The sequence below is a fragment of the Cebus imitator genome, unplaced genomic scaffold (assembly GCF_001604975.1).
Source record: "Cebus imitator isolate Cc_AM_T3 unplaced genomic scaffold, Cebus_imitator-1.0 Scaffold0, whole genome shotgun sequence".
Classification (NCBI taxonomy): Eukaryota; Metazoa; Chordata; class Mammalia; order Primates; family Cebidae; genus Cebus; species Cebus imitator.
Window position 1 is genome coordinate 7,803,234 of NW_016107315.1, and position 23,908 is coordinate 7,827,141.

The 23,908-nt window shown below is 40.2% G+C and overlaps 1 protein-coding gene across 1 annotated transcript; it reads right to left on the reverse strand.

Moving 5' to 3' along the window:
* Positions 1-7,589, reverse strand: CCR2 (C-C motif chemokine receptor 2). The gene is made up of 3 exons (XM_037731179.1): positions 7,507-7,589; positions 6,736-6,844; positions 1-3,440 (listed from the first exon to the last, which is right to left on the reverse strand). The coding sequence occupies exons 1-3, from the start codon at positions 7,542-7,544 to the stop codon at positions 2,310-2,312; spliced, it is 1,278 nt and encodes a 425-aa protein (XP_037587107.1). The 5' UTR covers positions 7,545-7,589; the 3' UTR covers positions 1-2,309.
* Between the last annotated feature and the right edge of the window lie 16,319 nt (positions 7,590-23,908).

Here is a 23,908-nt window from a genome sequence, read left to right on the forward strand (position 1 = left end):
TCAATATAGAGCATTGCTTTATTTTCCAAATCATAGTTTTTAAAAACAGTATTTACATTTCATCACCATCAAATTAAAACTTTATGCATTCATTAGGAGAATCCAAATACATGAAGGTAAAACTTCCTCTTTGTCCCCACTTCTTCCTGAAACCTTCTTTAGCCATGTGACCTGAACGTAGAGCCATAGTCTAGCTTTGGAGTCTAGCTCCCAAGTTGCCTGGTTCCAGAAGCCCAGTGTTTCTTGCTTGCATCAGATCAAAAACACGCTGGACAACATAAGAACATTCTTATCTTGGCTCAACTAAGAGGAAAGTCTTTGCTTACTTCAGGGAGCTTCTCCAATTTCCTTTCTTTACAAATAGGGTTTAAAAGCTTGATTAGAAGCTAACTTGATTTAGGAGTCCCCACTGGCCAAATAGGGAACAATGTGAGCATCAACAAGGACATCTGCAAAGCACAGAAACACTTGATTGTGATTAAATGCGTGACTTCATAGTGATACAAAACAAAACACCAAAGGCTTTTGGCAGCAAGCTTGAGAGAATGGAGACCCAGCTGAGATGACAGCTATGGAGAGTGTGCTATGATTCGAATGACATCATTACTTAGATGCTGCATCCACACAGGCTAATGTAACAACAGATCACAGACTTCCAACTCCCGTCAATCAACAACTATTGGGTTGACTCAGCAGTCTCCCAAACATACCACCTGCTCCAAACTCGTAAGATCAAAGCTAGAATTGTGTCTGTGACTAATATGGTATTTTTAGGCTTGGCATGACAGTAACTCAAACTAACACTTTACCACATTTGCAAATTGCAGTTTTCAGCTTTAATTTTATTTTTACTATTTCAAAAAGTCTGAACTCTATGCCTGTATCCAAAAATGAGGAACTGGAAGGTAGCTTGGAAAATATTGTATTCCAACCCAGCTGTAGTCTCTCTCCTCTCAGACTTCCTGCCTGGTAACATAGACACTGAGATTCGCATTGTGAATCACACATCTGTGAGGCCAGACGTGTGATTTCCAAAGCAGAGATCTGTCATTTCTGTCTCTAAGCTCCTTCTGTGCCCCGAAAACCGGCTTCAGGGGCTCTGCCAATTGACTTTGCTTCTCCGCAACCATCAAGAAGTTCTTGTGTAGTTTCTTTCACATTCTTTCCTGGTCTCACTCCGGGACCTTCACACACTGGTTTTTGCAGGGGGCAATCCTACAGACGAGAGCTATGTGATAAAGGCTGAGGGGAAACAGACAGGGATGAGGGGAGGGGCAAGGCAGGGAACAGCTACCACAAAACCAACCAGCTTGGATCCAGACAGGAAGCTTTACTAGGTTCTGATGCAGCCCTCCTGGCTCTCCACTTAGTTGATTCTGGAAATATTTCTGCAGTGGTGGCACACAATCCCTGTCGACTGCTCCTGATGGAGGAGCTCATCATTCTCCACCCCCTTCTCATAATCACTGCCTCCTGGAATCAGGCAAGAGCCTATATATATATATACACACACACATACATATATTAGCTCACCATAGATGATGCATCTTTTATAAACAAAAATTTTCTGAATTTTTAGGGTGACACTGGCCTAAGAAGCATGGGAACGATGGGGCTGATATTTCATAGATTTCAAATGTAGGGTGCATGGTTGTCACAGGTAAACTGTAATGAAGCAAAAATGTGCCATGCACTTATGCAAAAGAGAATAATCAGACTCCACCACAGCTCCCAGGTTATTGCAGTTCCCAAACTCTTCTTGACCTGGTGAAGCCTTCAAGGTTAAATACAGGTGGCAGATGGGTCTAAGGACCAGTGTTATCTCCTAGCTGAGTGAGTGAGTCCCTTGCTCACCTTTGTCTTCATCCAGGCTCAGCCATGTTCATGTCTCCCCCCTTCTCCTCTCAGCCCTGACCCCCTCTCCCTCACTCCCATTCATTGGCACCTGTCACATTCTCCTTCTCACCCCCAGCTGGCCCTTGATTTCAAGATATTGATAGAATCAGAGATTGAGTGAACAAATGATGAAGACTAGAAAAAGAGCATTAGCACAAGGCAATGAGGCATTGTCCTGCAGCTGAGATGAGCTTTCGGAGAGTCAAAGTCTCTATCCACAGTTTTTTTCTGCATTATTCCCTGAGCACATGTTGGGTATGCATTGGGTGACATAGTCTGCCTTAGTACACGCAGCCCTGAGGTTCCTGGGCACCTGCTTTATAGGTTTCTATTGTTCAACAAACCCTTGAAGTTTGTTGTTATATACAGATTGTTGTCTCTCTTTATAAACAACAATCAAACTGCTCCTCATTTTACAAACCAGCCGAGACTTCCTGCTCCCCAGTGGAAGGTGTGTTTGTTGAAGTCACTCCATCCACTGTCTCCCGGTAAAAAACTGGACATTGTTTGCAGAAGCGCTTGGCGATGTACTTTCGGAAGAACACCAAGAGATACCTTCTGAACTTCTCCCCGACAAAGGCGTAGATGATGGGGTTGATGCAGCAGTGTGTCATCCCAAGAGTCTCCGTCACCTGTGTGGCTTGGTCCAGTTGGCTGGTGCTTTCACAGTTACTCAGACCGAAGAATTCCTGGAAGGTGTTCAGGAGAACGACAATGTTATAGGGAGTCCAGAAGAGAAAGTAGACAATCATGATGGTGAAGATGAGCCTCACAGCCCTGTGCCTCTTCTTCTCGTTTCGACACCGAAGCAGGGTTTTCAGGATTCCTGAGTAGCAGATGACCATGACAAGCAGCGGCAGGACCAGCCCCAAGATGTTTCTCATTATTGTGTGGAAATTATTCCATCCTCGTGGAAAATAAGGGCCACAGACATAAACAGAATCTTCTTTCTGGCATTTAGTAAAGATGATTCCTGGGACAGAAGCACACACAGCCACCAACCAGGTGATCACACTTGTCACCACCCCAAAGGTGACTGTTCTGGCTTTTAAAGCAAACACAGCATGGACGATAGCCAGGTACCTGTCGATCGTCAGGAGGATGATGAAGAAGATTCCACCAAAATAACCAACGTGATATAGCCCTGTGAATAATTTGCACACTGCATTCCCAAAGACCCACTCATTTGCAGCAGAGTGAGCCCACAATGGGAGAGTGATAAGAAAAAGCAGATCAGAGATGGCCAGGTTGAGCAGGTAGATGTCAGTCAAGCTCTTCAGCTTTTTGCAGTTTATTAAGATGAGGACGACCAGCATGTTCCCCACAAAACCAAAGATGAACACCAGTGAGTAGAGCGGAGGCAGGAGCTGGGCCCCGATTTGCTTCACGTCAAATTTATGACAGGGAGCCCCGTAATCATAATCAAAAATGGTGGTGACTTCTTCACCACTCTCGGTATTTCTGATAAACCGAGAATGAGATGTGGACAGCATGTTGTGGGTGTCCTGCGGAAACGTGTCCTTGTTCAATCCACTTTCTCTGCTCTGTAACAAAGAACAAAATGATGACCACACTACACAAACACCACAATCCATGACCTTCCAAATAGCCTGGCACCACGTAAGCCACTTCCCAGTCTTTGGCCTCTCCTTTGCAGCCATCTCCCTGAAAGCATGTCTGCTAGTTCCTGACTTTCCTTCCATTCCCAGCAGCAGACACCAATGATTTACCCAACAGCTTTTCCCCAATACCCTTTGTCTTTCCCAGCAAGTCCGATGATTCTCATTTTAAGGCTAAAAACTCTGGGTGCTTGTTTTCTCTGCCTCCTTTGCAGGTGGTGCATAGGTCTGTGACTCATTTCTGGACCATAATATGAAAAGGGAGTCTGCTGGGGGCTTCTGGGAAAGCTCTTCTTCCCTGATAAGACAGACACAAGAGAACCCTCCACCTCCTGCCCTGCTCTGACAGCATGTCTAGTGAGGGCGTGGTGCCATGAATGGAAGACCTAGAAAGCCATGAGAAGCCAGGCAGAATCCCAATATCACTGAGTCCCAAACCCACCCTGAACAGTTCATCTTCTGCCTATTTTTTTTTTTTAATGGAGTCTCCCTCTGTTGCCAGGCTGGAGTGCAGTGGTGCAGTCTCGGCTCACTGCAACCTCTGCCCCCTGGGTTCAAGCAATTCTGCCTCAGCCTCTCAAGTACCTGAGACTACAGGTGTGCGCCACCACACCCAGCTAATTTTTGTGTTTTTAGTAGAGACAGGGTTTCACCATATTGGCCAGGCTGGTCTCGAAGTCCTGACCTCATGATCTGCCCACCTCGGCCTCCCAAAGTTCTGGGAGAAAAACAAGCCCCCGTTTTAAAGCCATTATGAATTGCATTTTCTGTTCTCTGAAGCCAAAAGCGTTCTAACTGATGATTCTCTCAACTTTCTGCTGCCATCATCCTGCCAAAACTTCTCTTGTCAAGATTGCAATGACAACCCAATTTTCAAATGCCCTGATTTTATTCCAATTCCATCCTGATCGAGCATTTCATTCTTCTGTTAACTTCCTCCATTTACAATTCTTTTTGGCTTCCAGACGGGAAGGGCTGTGTGACCACTTTTTTATTAATGTTCTTCGCTGGCCTCTCCGCCCCATGCCTGCACCTTCAGAGTCCCCAGGCATCACACTTAGCTCTCACCTCTTTAGTTTTTTGCCTCTTTATCCTTGCTCCAAAGTTCTTCCTGAATCATGTTGTCTACCTCAGGGTTCCTACTCCCCTCTGTGCTAATGTTTTCTGACGCTCTCTCTTCAAGCTCCACCTTTCTTCTAAGGCTTCAGAGCTGAATTTCCCATTGCCTGTTGCCTATCTCCCCATGCATTTATTCACTGCATCAACACTCATTGAGCACCTACTATGAACCATACTCAGTTTTAGACACTGAAGATAAAGCAGTGAGCAAAGTAGGTATCATTCAGACACCTCAAATTCAACTCACCCTAAATGGGGCACACCTGAAAATTCCTCCTGCTTGTGGATTCCTCCATTGCCTAAGAAGCAAGATTGGCCATTGCCCTGGGTCCCTTCCTCTTCTGAAAATTAGGAGCCAGCCTTTGGAGCCAAACAAACCTGGACTTTAATTCTTATAGGCAATGTATTTTGGGGCCAATTACTCCTTTAAGTGTCAATTTCTTTCTGTATGAAATATTAACTATGCTGATTTGCTGTGAAGATCAGTGGAGTAAGAACTTAGGACAGCATCTGGTGCAGAGAAATGCCCTGTATTATTATTACATCATTTGAGTTCCACTTCATAGATGCCTCTCAGATTCATCCCCTCTGCACTGCTTTCAACTGCCACTTTCTTGCTTCATATACTCCTCTCTCTTGGCTTTGTTCTGGCCTTTCCTTTGCTCCTGGCTCATCTCTAGCCATGTTCACTCTCAACCTGTCTTCTCTCAAGTTAAAATTGAATAGGCACTCTTAGCTTAAAACTGCCAGTAGCCCCGTGACTTCTATCTGGTGGGCTTCAAAGATAATGTCCAGACTGCCCAGCACATCTTTTCTGAGTTTGCCTCTTCTCAGCCTCACCTCCAGCCCCTTCTCCAATCCCAAATCCTGTGCTTTAGCCACAGCCATCTTCTCTTCATTTCCCCTAAACTCACCATTTCCTTCGTGCTTCAGTGATTTTGCATGTCCTTGCCCCTCTGCCTAAAATGGTTGTTGAGTTCCTATTCGCCATTCAATAACTCCTGCTCAGATTCCTCTTCTCTGTGAAGCTTAATCTGTATCCTCTGTCAAATTACTCATCACATAACACTGCATGCATGTAGATAAGCACTTATCATGTTATCTTCTATGCACAGCATGTTCCTCAAGATCAAGGCCTGGATATTGATTCCGTTTACAGCTCTTATGATAGTACCTGGCTAAAGGAGGCACCAATAAATGTTCACTGAGTATGTATATAAAACTCTTTACACATAGAAGAATTATAAGCCCGAACATCATCAGGACTTGATTCTCAAGAAGTTTTTTCTAGTAGTGACTGTGAATTTGTTTTCCATCCACCTGTATATCTTATCCTTTCATTTCTCTTGCAATTGACACTTTTCACAGGTCTTGTATTTCATATCACTGAGACAGATTCTTGAAATCTGCAGAAGCTAAATGAGGCCTCTGATCAAGGTTGGAAAAAAATGCATCTGCCTAAAGAATCCCAACTGTGGTCATTAACTGAGCGCTCCTGAAGCTCAGGTGCTATGTTAAATGCTGTGCACACCTTACTTAAGTTCCTTTTTACAACTGGCCAGCATGTAGCTTCTACTACAGTGAATAATGAGCAAGATGCCTGAAATGTGCTGTTGTAGGTGTCATTTCAAGTGTCAGGACATGTCACCAGAACTGATAGAAATCTACCTTTCAGAAAAATTCATTCCTTACTTCTGCCTCTGTGGACCTCCTGAGTTGAGGCAAGGGACACATTTTGGTTCAGAGCTTGGATGGTCCTATATTTAGAAGAAAAATTCCAGCTCTTTAATGTCCTTAGGTGCTCAGAGGGGCAGAGTGAGCCCCTGGGTGTGTGGAGAGGTAACTGAGAGAGTGGCTGTCCTGGCCTCGCTTGCTGCCCACTCTCCCCAGTCACCTGCTTCACCCTGCTTTTCCTCAGGGTCTCTCTAAAGTCTCCCAGTGCACATGCCACCCCCACCCCTCTCTTTCATCTTGATCATTCCCCCAAAGTGCACAGGCTTTGCAGTTTCCCAGGGTAAAGCCCAATACTTGCATTTCTAGCTTTGAGATGCTTTGAGCCTATGAATCAGAATGTAATGGAAAAAAAATGCCCACAACTTACCAGAATGTGGCTTGTCTCAGGCAGTCCTGGTGTGTCAGGCTTGTCAGCAACTGAACCAAACAGATCTAGAGGTAGAAACTTTGTGTGCAGAAGTAGGAAATAAAGTTTCCTGCAGAAAGAGAAGGCGGAGATACAGGGCAAGTAATGGTAAAGATTTGAAAAAAAAAAATCAGAAAAATACAGTTCTTCTTTTCCAGCCAGTAACACTGTACATTGGGTTGAGGTCTCCAGAACAGGGTTAATTTTGAAATCTTGCTTATGCAACCTTGAGTGTGAGTCAGGCAAACCCTGTCCATCTGCCCCTGTTTCTAACGACTCTGGGCTTCTTTACATTGTGGGTCTTTTTATCTGGAGCCCTTCCACTCTCTGCTCTCCTACTACTGATCATTTGCATGATATGAGCACAACAGAACTTCTTATTTTCCAGAGAATAAAGGGTGCTGGTGATAGTAGAGGAAATATAATGAGGTTTTACTGTGATCACATGTGCTGGTTTCAGTGGTATCCTGGATTTAGAATCTGGTTAGAAATTTCATTTAGATAACAATTAAAAAAATTTTTTTTAATTTAATTCACTTAATAATTATATACGTTTATGGGACACAACGTGATGTTTTGCTACATGTATACGTTCTGTAATGATCAAATCAGGGTAATTACACAGCCACCCCTCAAACATTTATCATTTCTTTTGAAATAATAACGACATTGAAAATCCTCTCTTCTAGCTATGTAAATATCTAGAATTCATTATTAACTAAGTCACCCTACCGTGAGCAGAGCCCCAGAGCGTGTGTCTCCCATCTCATGTCATTTTGTACCCGTTGATCAACTGCTGCTCGTCCTCGCCTCCCCTCTTTTCCTCCCCAGTCTCTGTTAACCACTGCTCTACTCTCTGTTTCGAAGACAGCAGCTTTTTTTTTTCTTTTTTCTTTTTTTTTTTTTGAGATGGGTTTTCATTCTGTCACCCAGGCTGGAGTGCAGTGGCACAATCTCTGCTCACTGCAACCTCTGCCTTCTGAACTCAAGCCATCCTCCCACCTCGGCCTCCCGAGTAGCTAAGATTACAGGCGCGTGCCATCATGCCCAGCTAATCAACTTTTCTTTTTCTTTAATTCTACATAACAGTGTGATCATGTGGTATTTGTCTATCCGCGTGTGGCTTATTTCACTTAATATGATATCCTTTAGTTCATCCACATTGTCACAAATGACAGGATTTCAAACTTTCTAATGAAAGGGAAATGTTAAATTATCTCTTGTGTCAGGAATGTCCTTAGCGAGAAGAGCCTCATTTATTTTAAGTCCCCCTCTTTGGAAAGATGTTTTGTTAAAAGAAAATGCAAATTCTGCAATGGGGACAGCATACTTAGGAACATTCCTAAGATAGTGCAGAGAACTGTGTCATTTGAGTTGGCCCTGGCACTTTCTGGAATCCAGCAGACACTAGGGGTAAGATCTCATGCTATGGCCTTGCCACGTTTCTAAATTTCCATTTCCAACTATGAAATATGAATAACAAGACTGGGAGGCTGTGAGAGTACATGAATCTAAAGCAGCTAGTGCAAGGTCTGTCAGGTGCTCCACAGGTAACAAACAAACAGCAGTCTGAGCCCTGCAGAGTGCTGGGAGTTGAAGGATGCATCTACTGCTAGAGCCAACAACGACAATCAAATGCTGAGTGCAGTCCAGGTTTCCTTTCCAGATTTCAAGAAGTTGGGTTTTTTGTTGTTGTTTTGTTGTGTTGTGTTTTTGCTTTCTTTTTGAGACAAGGTCTCACTCTGTTGCCTAGGCTGGAGTGCAGGGGCATGATCATGGTTCATTGCAGCCTCAGACTCCTGGGCTCAAGCAATCCTCTCATCTCAGCCTCCCAAGCAGCTGGGACTACAGGTGCATGCCACCATGTCCGGCTAATTTTTGTATTTTTTGTAGAGACGGGATTTTGCTATGTTGCCTCAAACTCCTGTGCTCAGGCAATCTGCCTGCCTCAGCCTCCTGAAGTGCTGGGATTACAGGTGTAAGGCACCACGTCCGGCCCAGATTTCAGTCAGTTGTAACCATGTGTCCCACGTAAAACCTGGTATTTGTGCTAAGTAAGAAGGGTCTCAGGTTTTTTTTCTTGGAAGACAGCTCATTGCCTGTTCAGGAACACAGCAAGTTCCCCAGTTGTCTCCCAATGTGTCTCTGGGCAGGACTTGGAGCATCTCTCTGAGATTTCAATAACAAGACAGGTCATCCCTGCCCCAGTAACACTGAGCCTGCAGCCACCTCTGGAATCTCCTGACCCTGGCATCTTGCCACCACCTCCTATGATTCAACCCAGGATGAGGAAGGGCAAAAGCCAGAAATTTTGCTCTTGCTGATTAGGACCACTTTACAATTTTGTCTTCCCATTGCAATCTTTAGCGCCCGCCCTGTAATTTCATAAACAAGGAGAGGCACAGAGGTAGATAGTTGCAGAGCCAGGATTCAAATCTTTGGCTTATCATGCCACAGGTAACAGAGGGTGTCGTTGGCTGAGATTTTGAAGAGACTATAGAATGAAAGTATTTTTAGAGGAGTGAGCAGGCTTAAGAGAAGCAACGGGGATGGTGAGGTAGTCTGTCATCCCTATGCTTTGTGGGAGACCAGAATTTGCCACCCTAAAATGTACCTCTTTTGCATAAAGATGCCAGATGTAGGTGACAGGGGATGGAGGCAGCAAACCACATTGCCATGTGTGTGCCTATGTAACAATCCTGCATGATCTGCACATGTACCCTAGAACCTAAAGTACAATAAAAAAATTTCCATATAGAAAAAAAAAGATTGTTGAGCCGAAGGCAATTAAGAAGAAGCAGGTGAAGGAAAGCTCTTTTCCCTCTCTTTATTTGTCTAAAAGCAGGATATAGACTTATAAAGACAAAAGGGATCTGCACCCCCTCACCCCTTCTGCCAGGGAGAACAAAGCTTCACCACTGAAAACAACTTTAAATCCTTATGGACCTGGAGATGGCACCAGAGGAATCTTCATTAACAAGCTTTACTAACGAGCCTTTATCTCCACTTATTCCTTTTGCCTTCCTAAAAGTTGTTGTCCCTAAAGGCTCAAAGTTCCTTTTCTTTGTCTTGTCACATCCCTAAAACTTTACTGAACTTTGTTGAAGATGCTATATAAGCTGGAATCAGTTGCCTTTTTGAGAATTACTCATTCCCTGGATATCTCTTATGTATGTATAAAATATGCATGTTAATAAGCTTCTTTTCTCTTGTTACCCTGTCCTTTGTTACAGGGGTCCATTCCGAGAACTTATGAGCATTAAGGAAAAAATTATTCTTTCTTTCTTAACAGCTAGAGCGATCAAAAGAATAAACAATACCACTTGAGCCCTACTGACGGCTGGGGTTGAGAATTGCAGGTTGAAGTCTCAGCCACTGCTAGAACTCCAGCAGAGCAGGACAGCAGGGGCGGAAAGTATCCTAACTTCCTTCTCCCACTCTGGCCTCCTACCAGTGCTTCCCAGTGGCTGAACCAGATGGGAAGAGGGAGCAATGGATACTCTAGGCAATGTAGCCCCTGAAATCAGCTTCCTGGGACTCAGAGTGAATTGCAGGGAGGGTGACAAATAACCACACAACCGTCAAGTCAAACAGATTTTTTCTTGCAACTTTCTTCTTACCTCATCCATATATTACTAGATAGTTAGAAAATTGGGAATTTCAATCAGTGCACATTAGACTTCTTTATGCACATGGAGAGAGTTAAGAAGGATGCCTTTTCATGAGTTTGAGAATTCCATATCTACCCGTTGGCACTGGGTTCATGGTTTCTAAGGTTCCCAGTCCCAAAGATGAATATGGCCCTTTGAGCAGACTTAAGGGAAAGTATGACACCAGCCACTGAGCTCTGGTGTGCCTGCTGACCAAGCAGGATTACACAGAAGGCAGGGCTGTGGTCACCTCAAGGTGACATGGGACAAGGATGAGGAGAAGCTGAGTTCTGCAAGCCAATGAAATGAAAATAGTTTATACTCCTCAAATGACAAAAGAAGACCCAGACTGCTGGCCATAAGATGTTCAAGATCTTGTTGATTTTTACTCTCAAGGTCAGCAGCAGAGTTGGGGATTAGGCCATTGAAACTGAAAGTTAGAGTTGTACTCAGAACTCTCTGCCACTCCATGGATGGCAAGAAAATATCTAGAGAGAAGTGCTGGTGGGGCAAGAAGACAGAAAAGGGTTTTCAACAGCCTGAAGGTACTTTGATGATGCCTTTCACAATTTCCTAAGTAATCATCAACGGATTTGTTCAGTTAGTACCTTTAGAAGATAGAGAAGTTCTTGCCTCTTGTCAATACAGATGCTTTTGGTTCATTGCGGTTTTTATGATTTGCATGCTTCCTGTGACCTACTAAAATAGGTTAGTGAGTTCTAGGATTTTTACAATTTCAATTTTGGTTAAACATGATCTGGACTGATATTATGCCCTCAGAAAAAGTAGTAATCGTGTTCCTACCTATCCTATCCTGATCAAGTCTTCATAATAAAAATAAAGCAAACTGTTTTCACTGTTTTTGTCCCAAATGACAAAGTAACACAACAGAGAATAGAGTCACAGCAAGAAAGCCCAGGAACTGCAAATGATTCTTGGAAAGGGAGTGTCAACTAGCAGAAGCCAGACAAGAATTTCTTCCCCATCTTCTAAGTTCACCATAGTCTCCAGATGAACCAGGAATAGACAAGAATGTATGATTAGAAATGGAAGTTAAAAGATCAACAGATCAACAAAATAGTAATTTAAGATTTTATTGACTTAGAGTGTAAATGTAGCAGATTAGACGTTTAGGCCAAATAAACTGTAGGAGAAAAAAGGTGAAATCAGAATCTATAATACATTTACTTGCTAAAAAGCTTTCTCAAGTGACTTAAGGCTATTCATTTGAACCCTGTAATAGGAATTCTTTTGTAATCTAGATGTCTTAAACTCCTCTCTGATTAAGATCTCAGTATAGAGGCCTTAGAGGTAGCCTGCTCTAGGGAAGAATCCTTGGCTGGGGATAGGCCAGGACAGAATATTTAGAAGGCATTTATAGATGCCCCCAGACTTGGCAACAGCAGGTTGGGAGCTGATTCTGGGAGTGAGAAGCTAAAATTAATACTCATCACCAGCATCTTTCCTGACACTAGGCTTGGTGAGCAGAAGGAGCAATAGAGGGAGTACCTGCAGGATGAAGCTTCATAAATATCATTGTGGCTTCTGAGATGTCCCAGGGAGAGGGGCACCATGCTATAGAAAACATCAGGAAACCCAAACTGTGGTCTTTGTTGGTACAGATGGCATGAGAAGAAACCCACAGAGCTGGTGTGGCAGAGGTTCTTATTGGTGAACATGATTAGACTCACCTTGGGTGGGCATTAGTGATGGAGACAGTAATATGGACCCTGAACAACCATGGCTGGTTGGGGATGGGCCCAACTGATGATGACTTTTGCAGGGATCATAAACATTTGATGGTGGGGAAAGAACAAGTATGGGGATGGCAACTCCTTTGTAATGCAACCCAGGCATATATATTTCTATTTAAAAAGTAATGCATGCTGAAAGCAAAAGTTGACTCTTTAAAAGATCCACAAAGTTGACAAACCTTTAGCTATGCTAAGACAGAAAAAGAAGACACAAAGAAGACAGAGAAGACACAAATAACTAGAGTCCAGTAAGGTGGGAACATTGTCAACTTTACAAAAATTGAAAGATTACAAGAGAATACTGTGAACAATTGTACACCAATAAATTAATTAACCTAGATTAAATGAACAAATTTATAAAATACATGAACTGGTAAAAACTGACTTAAGAAGAAATAGAAAATCTGAAAAGATCTGTGAAAAATAAAGAGATGGTATTGGAAATCAGAAACCTCCCAACACAGAAAAATGTTAAGAACAAGATAACTTCACTGGTAAGTTCTACCAAACATTTAAAGAAAAATTAATATCCATCCTTCTCAAACATCTAAAAAATGGAAGAGGAAAAAATGCTCTCTCATTCATTCTATGAAGCCAGCGTTACCATTATAGCAAAGCCAGACAAATAAACCACACAAAAAATCTATGAACCAATATTTCTTATGAATATAGATGCAAAAACTCTCAACAAAATACTAGCAAACTAAATATAATAGCATATTAAAAGGGTTATACACAATGACCAAATGAAATTTATCTAAAGAGTACAAATGTAGTTCAACATTAAAAAATCAACCAATGTAACATCAACATTAATAGAATGAAGGGAAAAAACCCACACGATCATCTCAACTGACATAGAAAAAGCATCTGACAAATTAAATATCCTTTATGACAAAAATGCTCCAGGAAGTAAGAATAGGAAGGAACTTCCTCAACATGATAAAGGATGTTTGTGAAAAACCCACAGCTAACATTATACTCAATGGTAAAAGACTGAACAATTTCTCTCTAATATCAGGAAAAAGATGAGAATGCCCATTTTTACCACTGTTATTCAACATCATACTGGAAGTTCTAGCCAGGGAAATTAGGCAAGAAAAGGAAATAAAAGGCATACAAATAAGGAAGAAGGAAGTAAAACTATCTTTATTCACAGATGACATGATATGTAGAAAATCCCAAATAATCTGCAAAAAAATCCTATCAAAGTTAATAAACAAATTCAGCAAAATTGCAAGGTATAAGATCAACACAAAGAATCAGTTGAGTTTCTATACATCTTCAATGAACATCCAACAAGGAAATTGAGAAAACAATTTCATTTACGATAGCATAAAAAATAATACAATATCTAGGAATAAATTTAACCAGAATTTAAAGGTGAAAGACTTATACCCTAAAACTACAAAACACTGCTGAAATAAATTAAAGAAGACCTAAATAAATAGGAAGACAGCTCATATTCATGAATTAGAAGACTTAAAATTGTTGAGATGGCAATGTTATTGTAAGCTACCTACAGTTTCAGTGTAATCTCTATCAAAATTTCAGTGGCCTTTTTGTAGAAAAGAAAAGTCAATCCTCATATTCCTATGAAATTGCAAGAGGCCTGAATAACCAAAACAATCTTTAAAAAAGAAAAAAAATATTGGAGTACACACATTTTCTAATTTCAAAACTTACTATGAATCTACAGTAATCAGTGTGGTACTGATATAAGGATAGACATATACATCAATGGAGTAGAATTTAGAGTCCAGAAATAAACTCATCCATTTATTACCAACTGATTTTCAACAAAGGTGTCAAGATCATTATTAATGAGGAGAGGATAGTCTCTTCACAAATGGTGCTGGCACAACTGGATATCCACATGCAAAAGAGTAAAGTTGGATCTCTTCCTCATATCATATGCAAAAATTAACTAAAAATGAATCAGTGACCTAAATAAATGAGTCAAAACTATAGAACTCTTAGAAGAAAATATAGGGGTAAATCTTCATTACGTCTGATTTGGTTATGAATTCTTAGAGGTGACAGCAAAAGCATGAGCAACAAAAGAAATAAATTGACAAACATACTTCATCAAAATAAAAAACTTTTGGGCATCAGGGAACGTTGTCAATAAAGTGAAAAGGCAGCCAATAGAATGAGAAAAAACATTTGCAAATCATATATCTGGTAAGAGCCTGGTAACCAGAATATTTAAAGAATGCATGCATGTCAACAACAAAGACAATCTAGTTTTAAAATGGGCAAAACATACATGAAGTGACATTTCTCCAAAGAAGATATATAAATGACCGATAAGTTCATGAAAAGATACTCAACATCAATAGTCATTAGGAAAATGCAAAGAAAACCACAATAAGATATCACTTTACACTCATTAGAATGACTATTAAAAAAATAGAAAATAACAAGCGTTCTTGAAGATATGGAGAAATTGGAACTGTCTTACATTGCTGGTAGGAATATAAAATGGGACAGCAGATTTGGAAAACAGTTTAATGGTTCCTAAAAAAAAAATGCTAAACATAGGATTAGCATATAACCCTACAATTTTATCCTAGATATACACATAAAAGAATTGAAAACAGGTAATCAAATTCTTGTGCACTAATATACATAGCAGCACTATTTACAATAGTTGAGAGAAACAACCCAAATGTCCATAAACCAAAAACTGGATGAGAAATTGTGGTCTGTATACAGTCATTCATAAAAAGAAATCAAATACTGATACATGCTGCAATGTGGATGAGCCTCAAAAACATGCCTAGTGAAAGAAGCCAGACATAAAAGGCCACATCTTGTGCTTCCATTTGTATGGAATATCCAGAATAGGTAAATCCCTAGAGACAGAGAACAGATTGTTGGTTGCTAGGAGCTAAGGGAGGAAAGAATGGGGAGTAACTACTTAATGGGTACAAGGTTTTATTTTGGAGTGATGAATGTTTTAGAAGTAGAGATAGTGATTTTACCATGTTGTGAATATATTAAATGCCACTGAATTGTTCATTTCATGTTATGTGAATTCCACCTCAATAAAAATGCATTTACCATAGAAAAATCAAACATAGAAAGTAAAAATTAAGGGGTGCATAATCATCCGTAATTTCATGACCCCAAAACAATATCTGTTAATATTTTAGATTACTTCTACCTGCCCCATCTTCCCCCAATTTACAGGTTTGTTTTTGTTGTTAGTATTGTTTATACAGCATTGTAAACTTATATGTCCTTTTGTACCTTTTTATTTTTCTACTAGCAACCCAAAATTTTTCCATGCTGTAAATTATTCATAAACATAATTTTAATAGCTGTTGCAAACTGGTCAAATGGTTTATAGATGGATTTACTCATTCAACAAATCAGTACTCGGAGTCTATACCATTTTACATCCATTGTTTGTCCAGAAGACATGACAATGGATATAAAAAGGTGAATAAAACATGCCCAACTGATATGGTTTGACTGTGTCCCCACCCAAATCTCATCTTGAATTGCAGTTCCCATAATCACCACATGTCATGGGAAGGACCTGGTGGGAGGTAATTGAATCATGGGTGCAGATTTTTCCCATGCTGTTCTCCTGATAGTGAGTAAGTCTCACCAGATCTGATGGTTTTATAAAGGGCAGTTCCCCTCCACATGCATGCCACCATGTAAGATGTGCCTTTGCTTCTCCTTCACTTTCTGCCATGATTGTGAGGCCTCCAGCCATGTGGAACTGTGAGTCCATTAAACATCTTTCTTTATAATTTACCCAGTCTCAGGTATGTCTTTATTAGCAGCATGAAAACAGACTAATACACCAGCCTTGAGCCCAAGAAACTTGTTCCAATGTGTTAGTCCAAACTGCACCATTTTGTAAGCCCCCTGCCATTTCACAGACCCTGGTCAAGGTGAAACATTCCATGGGGGTTAAGGCTGTGAGAACCATCCTGTCTAACTACCTGATCTCAAGGCACAGGAACATCCTTATCATACCCTGCCAGGCGAAGTCCCAACTGAAGGAACGTCCCGATCATATTCTGCTGGGAAAAAGTGCAAGGAGCATCACATTTCATGGGAAGAGGGCCAAATTGCCTCATCATGGGAACACCTTATCAACATCTTCCTGGGCAGTAAGCCATACAGCCCAGACTCCACCCATCCAGGCCTATAAATACCCCCAGGCCTATAAGTACCCCAGCCTATAACCAGTGGTAGCCTCTGGCACTAATCTGGTCCCCACCTCTGCAGGTTTTTGCAATGTACCTGTGTTGCTGTAGAGCCACTCTCTTTCTCTGTGTCTCTCTTTAACCCTCGTCTTCCCTTTAAAAAACCTAACACAATGTAGAGGGAGATGTTAAACAAACAAAAACACATTTAAATATGGAACTATAAATGTTTATAAGTACATGAACAAAAAGATAGGATCTTATAAAATCAAATTTGTGCTGAAGAATCAGAGTAGACATCTTTGAAAAAAATATTTTATCTGGAATTTAAAATACAAAGAACAAATAGGAATTGACTAGACAAAGAGAGCTGATGATGGTGGTGGTGATGATGTTGACGGTGATAGTAATGGTGATGTAGTGGACGGTGACATGGCATGACATGGTGATGATGAAGTTGACAATGGCAGACACTTATAAATGCTATAGGCACTGCTATATTGCTTTACATATAGAGGTCACGTTTAATGCTTACAACAACTTTATGAGCTCAAAACCATTATATCATATTTTCTCTGGGGATTAAGAGGTTAAGTAATACTCCCTAAATCAACTCAGTGCTGGGATCCAAACCCAAGCAGTCTGGTTCTACACCTTTGCTCTTAGTTACTGCATGAAGAATTCCAGGTAGAGGAAACAGTGCATGTGAAGGCCAGGAAGTAGAAAAAGCTAATCTTAAAAATTATGCGTATATTTTATTTTTTTTAATGGACTATTTAAATCTACAGAAATATTCAAAGAATAATGGTAGAATATCTGTGTACTTGCTGCCCAACTTTAACAAATCTTATTTTGCCATATTTCCTTCGTTGTTTAAAAAGTAAAAATTTGGAGCTACAACTAAAATTTCCTTGTGTACCCTTCTTCAGTCCCCATTTCTCTTTCTCTCTCTCTTCCCCTTTCCATGTCAACACTGTTCTGGATTGGGTGTTTATTATTCTCATGTTTTATTTATTTTTTTTTCTATATATGTCATATTGTTTAATGTGCTTTAAATAAAAATAAGACATACTGCTTATACCATTTGCAATTTACTTTATAATTTGAAGATTTATCCCACTAGTATAATTGTCCCTTTTGGGCAAATTCCTAAAAGTAGAAGTCCTAGATCAAAGAACATGTTCACATGAAATTTTTATGCTTAATAGAGAATCCCAGTGATCAGACCACTTTTGAAACAGTCCTAGTGCAAAATGTTTTCTTCTGGTGAGATGGAGCACGAGTTACTTTATGCAATATTCGATTTCATGAAAAAACCACAGTTTTTAAAAAGCCGCCTTCTCTTTCTGGTAGACATAGTAATTAATTCCAATTTTCCACTATTTAACAATGCAACAATGACCCCTCTTTAGACATTTACACAGAATTTCTCTAGGGTATGCTACTAGGAGTAGAATTGTTGGGCTACAGAGTAGGAGCTATGGTTTGAAAATGTCTCCCAAAAAGTATGTATTAGAAACTTGATTGCCATTGCAACAGTATTAAGAAGTGGGACCTTTTAGAGGTGATTAATCCATGAGGGCCTTGCCCTCATGAATGGATGAATGCTAATTATAAAAGGGATTGATGCTGCGAATTTGCTCTTGCTCTCTCTTGTCCTCTCTTTGCCCATCTGCCATGGCATGACACAGCAAGGCTCTCTGCAGAGGCTGGTCCTTTAATATTGGACTTCCAGCCCCCAGAACCATTAGAAATACATTTCTGTTATTTATAAGTTACCTAGTCTCAGGTATTCTGTGGTAGCAGCAGATAGAAGGTATATCACTAACTTTTACTAGATATTGACAAATTTCTCTCCAAAATGGTGACTAACTGTCCCATTAGCAGTTTCTATTATTCCAACTCAGTACTAGGTACTATCAGACTTGAATGGATTTACCATACCAGTCTAATGGACAGTAGTATTTTACTTTGATTTTAATTTGCAGTTCCCTGACTACTAATAAAATTTGTCGGAGGTGATTATTAATTTTGGATGCCACCTTAAAAAAATATTTGTGGCAGACCAGGTGCAGTGGCTTATGCCCATAATCCCAGCACTTTGGGAGGCCAAAGCAGGTGAATCACGAGGTCAGGAGTTCAAGACCAGTCTGACCAACATGGCGAAACCCCATTTCTACTAAAAATACAAAAATCAGTCAGCGTGGTGATACACACCTTTAATCACAGCTGTTCAGGAGGCGAACGCAAGAGAATCACTTGAGCCTGGGAGGCAAAGTTTGCAGTGAGCTGAGATCATGTCACTGCACTCCAGCCTGGGCATCAGAGCAAAACTCCATCTCAAAAAAAAAATTTTTTTATGGCAAATATATTCTCATTGTGGCCTATTTTAACTTTACTCATGGTGTGTTTGATGGATAGTTTTTTATTTTAATGCATTTTTTTATTTTTTTATTTTTTAGACAGAGTTTCTGTCTTGTTGCCCAGGCTTGAGTTTAATGGCACGATCTCAGCTCACTGCAACCTCTGCCTTGCAAGTTCAAGCAATTCTCCTGCCTCAGCCTCCCAAGTAACTGGGACTACAGGCATGCACCACCGTGCCCGGCTAATGTTTTGTATTTAGTAGAGAGGGGGTTTCACCATGTTGGTCAAGGTGGTCTTGAACTCCTGACATCAGGTGATCCACCCGCCACAGCTTCCCAAAGTGCTGAGATTACAGGCATGAGCCACTGCACCCAGCCTTGTAATGCAATTGATTAAAATCTCTCTCTTTTTTTGTTTTTTGAGACAATGACTTTTTCTGTCACCCAGGCTGGAGTGCAGTGGCACCATCTCGATTCACTACAACCTCTGCCTCTTGGGTTCAAGCGATTTCCAGCTAATTTTTGTAATAGTAGAGAGTAGAGATGGAGTTTCACCCTATTGGCCAGACTTTATTTGAACTCCTAACCTCAAGTGATCCACCTGCCTCAGCTTCCCAAACTGCTAGGATTACAGGTATAAGCCACCATGCTTAGCCTAATATATCTCTTTATAATTAGTGTTTTTGAATCCCATTTTTAAAAATCATTTTCTAACTTAAAGTCCTAAAAATTGTCTTCTAAAATATTAAAATTTTTCTTTTCATATTTGGTCTATAATTCATCTGGAATTTATTATGTTATAGTGTGAGGTAAGGATCGAATTTGAAAAATATTATAATCAATTAACTATGTCATTATTGAATAGTTCATCCTTTCCCTATAGGTTTTTGCAGTTTTAAAAAATTAATTTCAATAGGTTTTTGGGGGAACAGGTGGTGTTTGATTACACAAATAAGTTTTCTAGTGGTGATTTCTGATATTCTGGTGCACCTATCACTTGAACAGTGTACACTGTATCCAATGGGTAGTCTTTTATCCCTCACGCCCTTCCCATCCTTCCATCCTTTCACTGAATCCCCAAAGTCCATTATATTATTCTTTCTTTTTTCCTTTCTTTTTTTTTTTAGACAGAGTTTTGCTCGGTCACCCAGGCTGGAGTGCAATGGCATGATCTTGGTGCACTGCAACCTCTGCCTCCCAGATTCAAGCGATTCTCCTGCCTCAGCCTCCTGAGTAGCTAGGATTACAGGTGTTCACCACCATACCCGGCTAATTTTTTGTATTTTTAGTAGAGATGGGGTTTCTCCATGTTGGTCAGGCTAGTCTCAAACTCCCGACTTCAGGTATATGTATGTATATATATGTATCTCTCACAAATTCTCTATCCACTCATTGATGGGCATTTGGGCTGATTCCATATTTTTACAATTGCAAATTGTATAATTTTTGTAATTTTATTTAGATATAATTCACATACCATAAGATTCACCCATTTAAAATGGAAAATTTAATATTTTTTTTAGTATATTCAAGAGTTGTACAACTATCACCACAATCTAATTTTAGAATATTTTCATCACCCCAGAAAGAAACACTGTACCCATCACTCCATTACTTCTTTCACTCACACCCTCCTGTCACACCCAGCACTAGGCAACCACCAATCTATTTTCTGTCACTATAGATTTATCTATTCTGGACATTTCATATAAATGAGATTGATATGGTTTGGAGTTGTGTCCCTACCCACATCTCATGTCAAATTATCATCCCCAATTTTGGAAGAGGAACCTGGTACGAAGTAATTGGGTTGGTTCTAAGTCTTTGCTATTTAAAAAAAACTCATCATTTTTTATGGCTGCATAGTATTCCATGGTGCATATGTGCCACATTTTCCCTGTCAAGTCTATCATCAATGGGCATTTGGGTTGGTTCCAAGTCTTTACATTTTCCCTGTCCAGTCTATCATCAATGGGCATTTGGATTGGCTCCAAGTCTTTGTAAACAATGCTGCAATGAACATACATGTGCATGTGTCCTTATAATAGTACGATTTATAATCCTTTGGATATATGCTCAGTAGTGGGATTGCTGGATCAAATGGAATTTCTATTTCTAGGTCCTTGAGGAATCACCACACTGTTTTCCACAATGGTTGAACTAATTTACACTCCCACCAACAGTGTAAAAGTGTTCCTATTTCTCTACATCCTCTCCAGCATCTGTTGTCTCCAGATTTTTTAATGATTGCCATTCTAACTGGCATGAGATGGTGTCTCAATGTGGCTTTGATTTGCACTTCTCAAATGACCAGTGATGATGAGCATTTTTTCATATGTTTCTTAGCCTCATATATGTCTTTTTTTGAAAAGTGTCTGTTCATATCCTTTGCCCACTTTTGAATGGGCTTGTTTTTTTCTTGTAAATCTGTTTTAGTTCTTTGTAGATTTTGGATATAAGTCCTTTGTCAGATGGGTAGATTGCAAAAATTTTTCCCCATTTTGTTGGTTGCCGGTTCACTCTAATGATTGTTTCTTTTGCTGTGCAGAAGCTCTGGAGTTTAATTAGATCCCATTTGTCTATTTTGGCTTTTGTTGCCATTGCTTTTGGTGTTTTAGTCATGAAGTCCTTGTCTATGCCTGTGTCCTGAAAAGTTTTGCCTAGGTCTTCTTCTAGGATTTTTATGGTGTTAGGTCTTCTGTTTAAGTCTTTAATCCATCTGGAGTTAATTTTAGTGTAAGATATTAGGAAGGGGTCCAGTTTCTATTTTCTGCACATGGCTAGCCAGTTTTCCCAATACCATTTATTAAACAGGGAATCCTTTCCCCATTGCTTGTTTTTGTCAGGTTTGTCAAAGATCGGATGGTTGTAGATGTGTAGCATTGCCTCTGAGGCCTCTGTTCTGTTCCATTGGTCTATATCTCTGTATTGGTACCAGTACCATGCTGTTTTGATTACTGTAGCCTTGTAGTATAGTTTGAAGTCAGGTAGTATGATGCCTCCAGCTTTGTTCTTTTTGCTTAGAATTGACTTGGCTATGTGGGCTCTCTTTTGGTTCCATATGAGGTTTAATGTAGTTTTTTCCAGTTCTTTGAAGAAGGTCATTGGTAGCTTGATGGGGATAGCATTGAATCTATAAATTACTTTGGGCAGTATGACCATTTTCACGATATTGATTCTTCCTAACCATAAACATGGACTGTTTCTCCATCTGTTTGTGTTCTCTCTTATTTCATTGAGCAGTGGTTTGTAGTTCTCCTTGAAGAGGTCCTTTACATCTTTTGTTAGTTGTATTCCTAGGTATTTTATTCTCTTTGTAGCAATTATGAATGGCAGTTCGTTCTTGATTTGGCTCTTTTTAAGTCTGTTATTGGTGTATAGGAATGTTTGTGATTTTTGCACATTGACTTTGTATCCTGAGACTTTGCTGAAGTTGCCTCCTCAGTTTCAGGAGATTTGGGGCTGAGATGATAGGGTCTTCTAAATATACAATCATGTCATCTGCAAATAGAGATAATTTGACTTCCTCCTTTCCTAATTGAATACGCTTTATTTCTTTTTCTTGCCTGATTGCTCTGGCTAGAACTTCCAATACTATATTGAATAGGAGTGGTGAGAGAGGGCATCCTTGTCTAGTGCCAGATTTCAAAGGGAATGCTTTCAGTTTTTGCTCATTCAGTATGATACTGGCTGTGGGTTCATCCTAAATAGCTTTTATTATTTTGAGATATGTGCTGTCGATATCTAGTTTATTGAGAGTTTTTAGCATAAAGGGCTGCTGAATTTTGTTGAAGGCCTTCTCTGCATCTATTGAGATAATCATGTGGTTTTTGTCTTTGGTTCTGTTTATGTGGTGAATTACGTTTATAGACTTGCGTATGTTGAACCAGCCTTGCATCCCCGGGATGAAGCCTACTTGATCATGGTGGATAAGCTTTTCGATGTGCTGTTGCAATCGGTTTGCCAGTATTTTATTGAAGATTTTTGCATCAATGTTCATCATGGATATTGGCCTGAAGTTTTCTTTTCTTGTTGAGTCTCTGCTGGGTTTTGGTATCAGGATGATGTCAGTCTCATAAAAAGATTTGGGGAGGATTCCCTCTTTTTCGATTGTTTGGTATAGTTTTATGTCTGGTAGAATTTGGCTGTGAACCCATCTGGACCTGGGCTTTTTTGGTTGGTAAGCAAGTAATTGCTGCCTCAGCTTCAGTCCTAGTTATTGGTCTATTCAGGGTTTTGACTTCTTCCTGGTTTAGGCTTGAGAGAGTGTAAATGTCCAGGAATTTATCCATTTCTTCCAGGTTTACTGGTTTATGTGCATAGAGTTGCTTATAGTAATCTCTGATGGTGGTTTGTATTTCTGTGGAATCTGTGGTGATATCCCCTTTCTTGTTTTTTATTGCATCTATTTGATTATTCTCTCTTTTCTTTTTTATTAATCTGGCTAGTGGTCTATTTTGTTGATCTTTTCAAAAAACCAGATTCTGGATTTATTGATTTTTTGAAGGGTTTTTTGTATCTCCATCTCCTTCAGTTCTGCTCTGATATTAGTTATTTCTTGTCTTCTGCTAGCTTTTGAGTTTTTTTGATCTTGCTCCTCTAGCTCTTTCAATTTTGACCATAGGGTGTCAATTTTAGATCTCTCCTTGCTTCTCATGTGGGCATTTATTGCTATAAATTTTCCTCTGGACACTGCTTTAAATGTGTCCCAGAGATTCTGGTACGTTGTGTCTTCTTTTTTGTTGGTTTCAAAGAACATATTTATTTCTGCCTTCATTTCATTGTATATCCAGTCAACATTCAAGAGCCAGTTGTTCAGTTTCCATGAAGTTGTGCAGTTCTGAGCTAGTTTCTGAATTCTGAGTTGTAATTTGATTGCACTGTGGTCTGAGAGACTGTTTGTTATGATTTCTGTTCTTTTGCATTTGCTGAGGAGTGATTTACTTACCTTTTTTAAAATTGCATTTTAGGTTTTGGGGTACATGTGAAGTAGATGCAAGATTGTTGCATAGGTACACACGTGGCAGTGTGATTTGCTGCCTTTCTCCCCATCACCTATATCTGGCATTTCTCACCATGCTATCTCTCCCCAACTCCCCACCCCGCACTGTCCCTCCCCTCTTTCCCCCCAACAGAACCCAGTGTGTAGTGCTCCCCTCCCTGTGTCCATGTGTTCTCATTGTTCAACACCCGCCTAT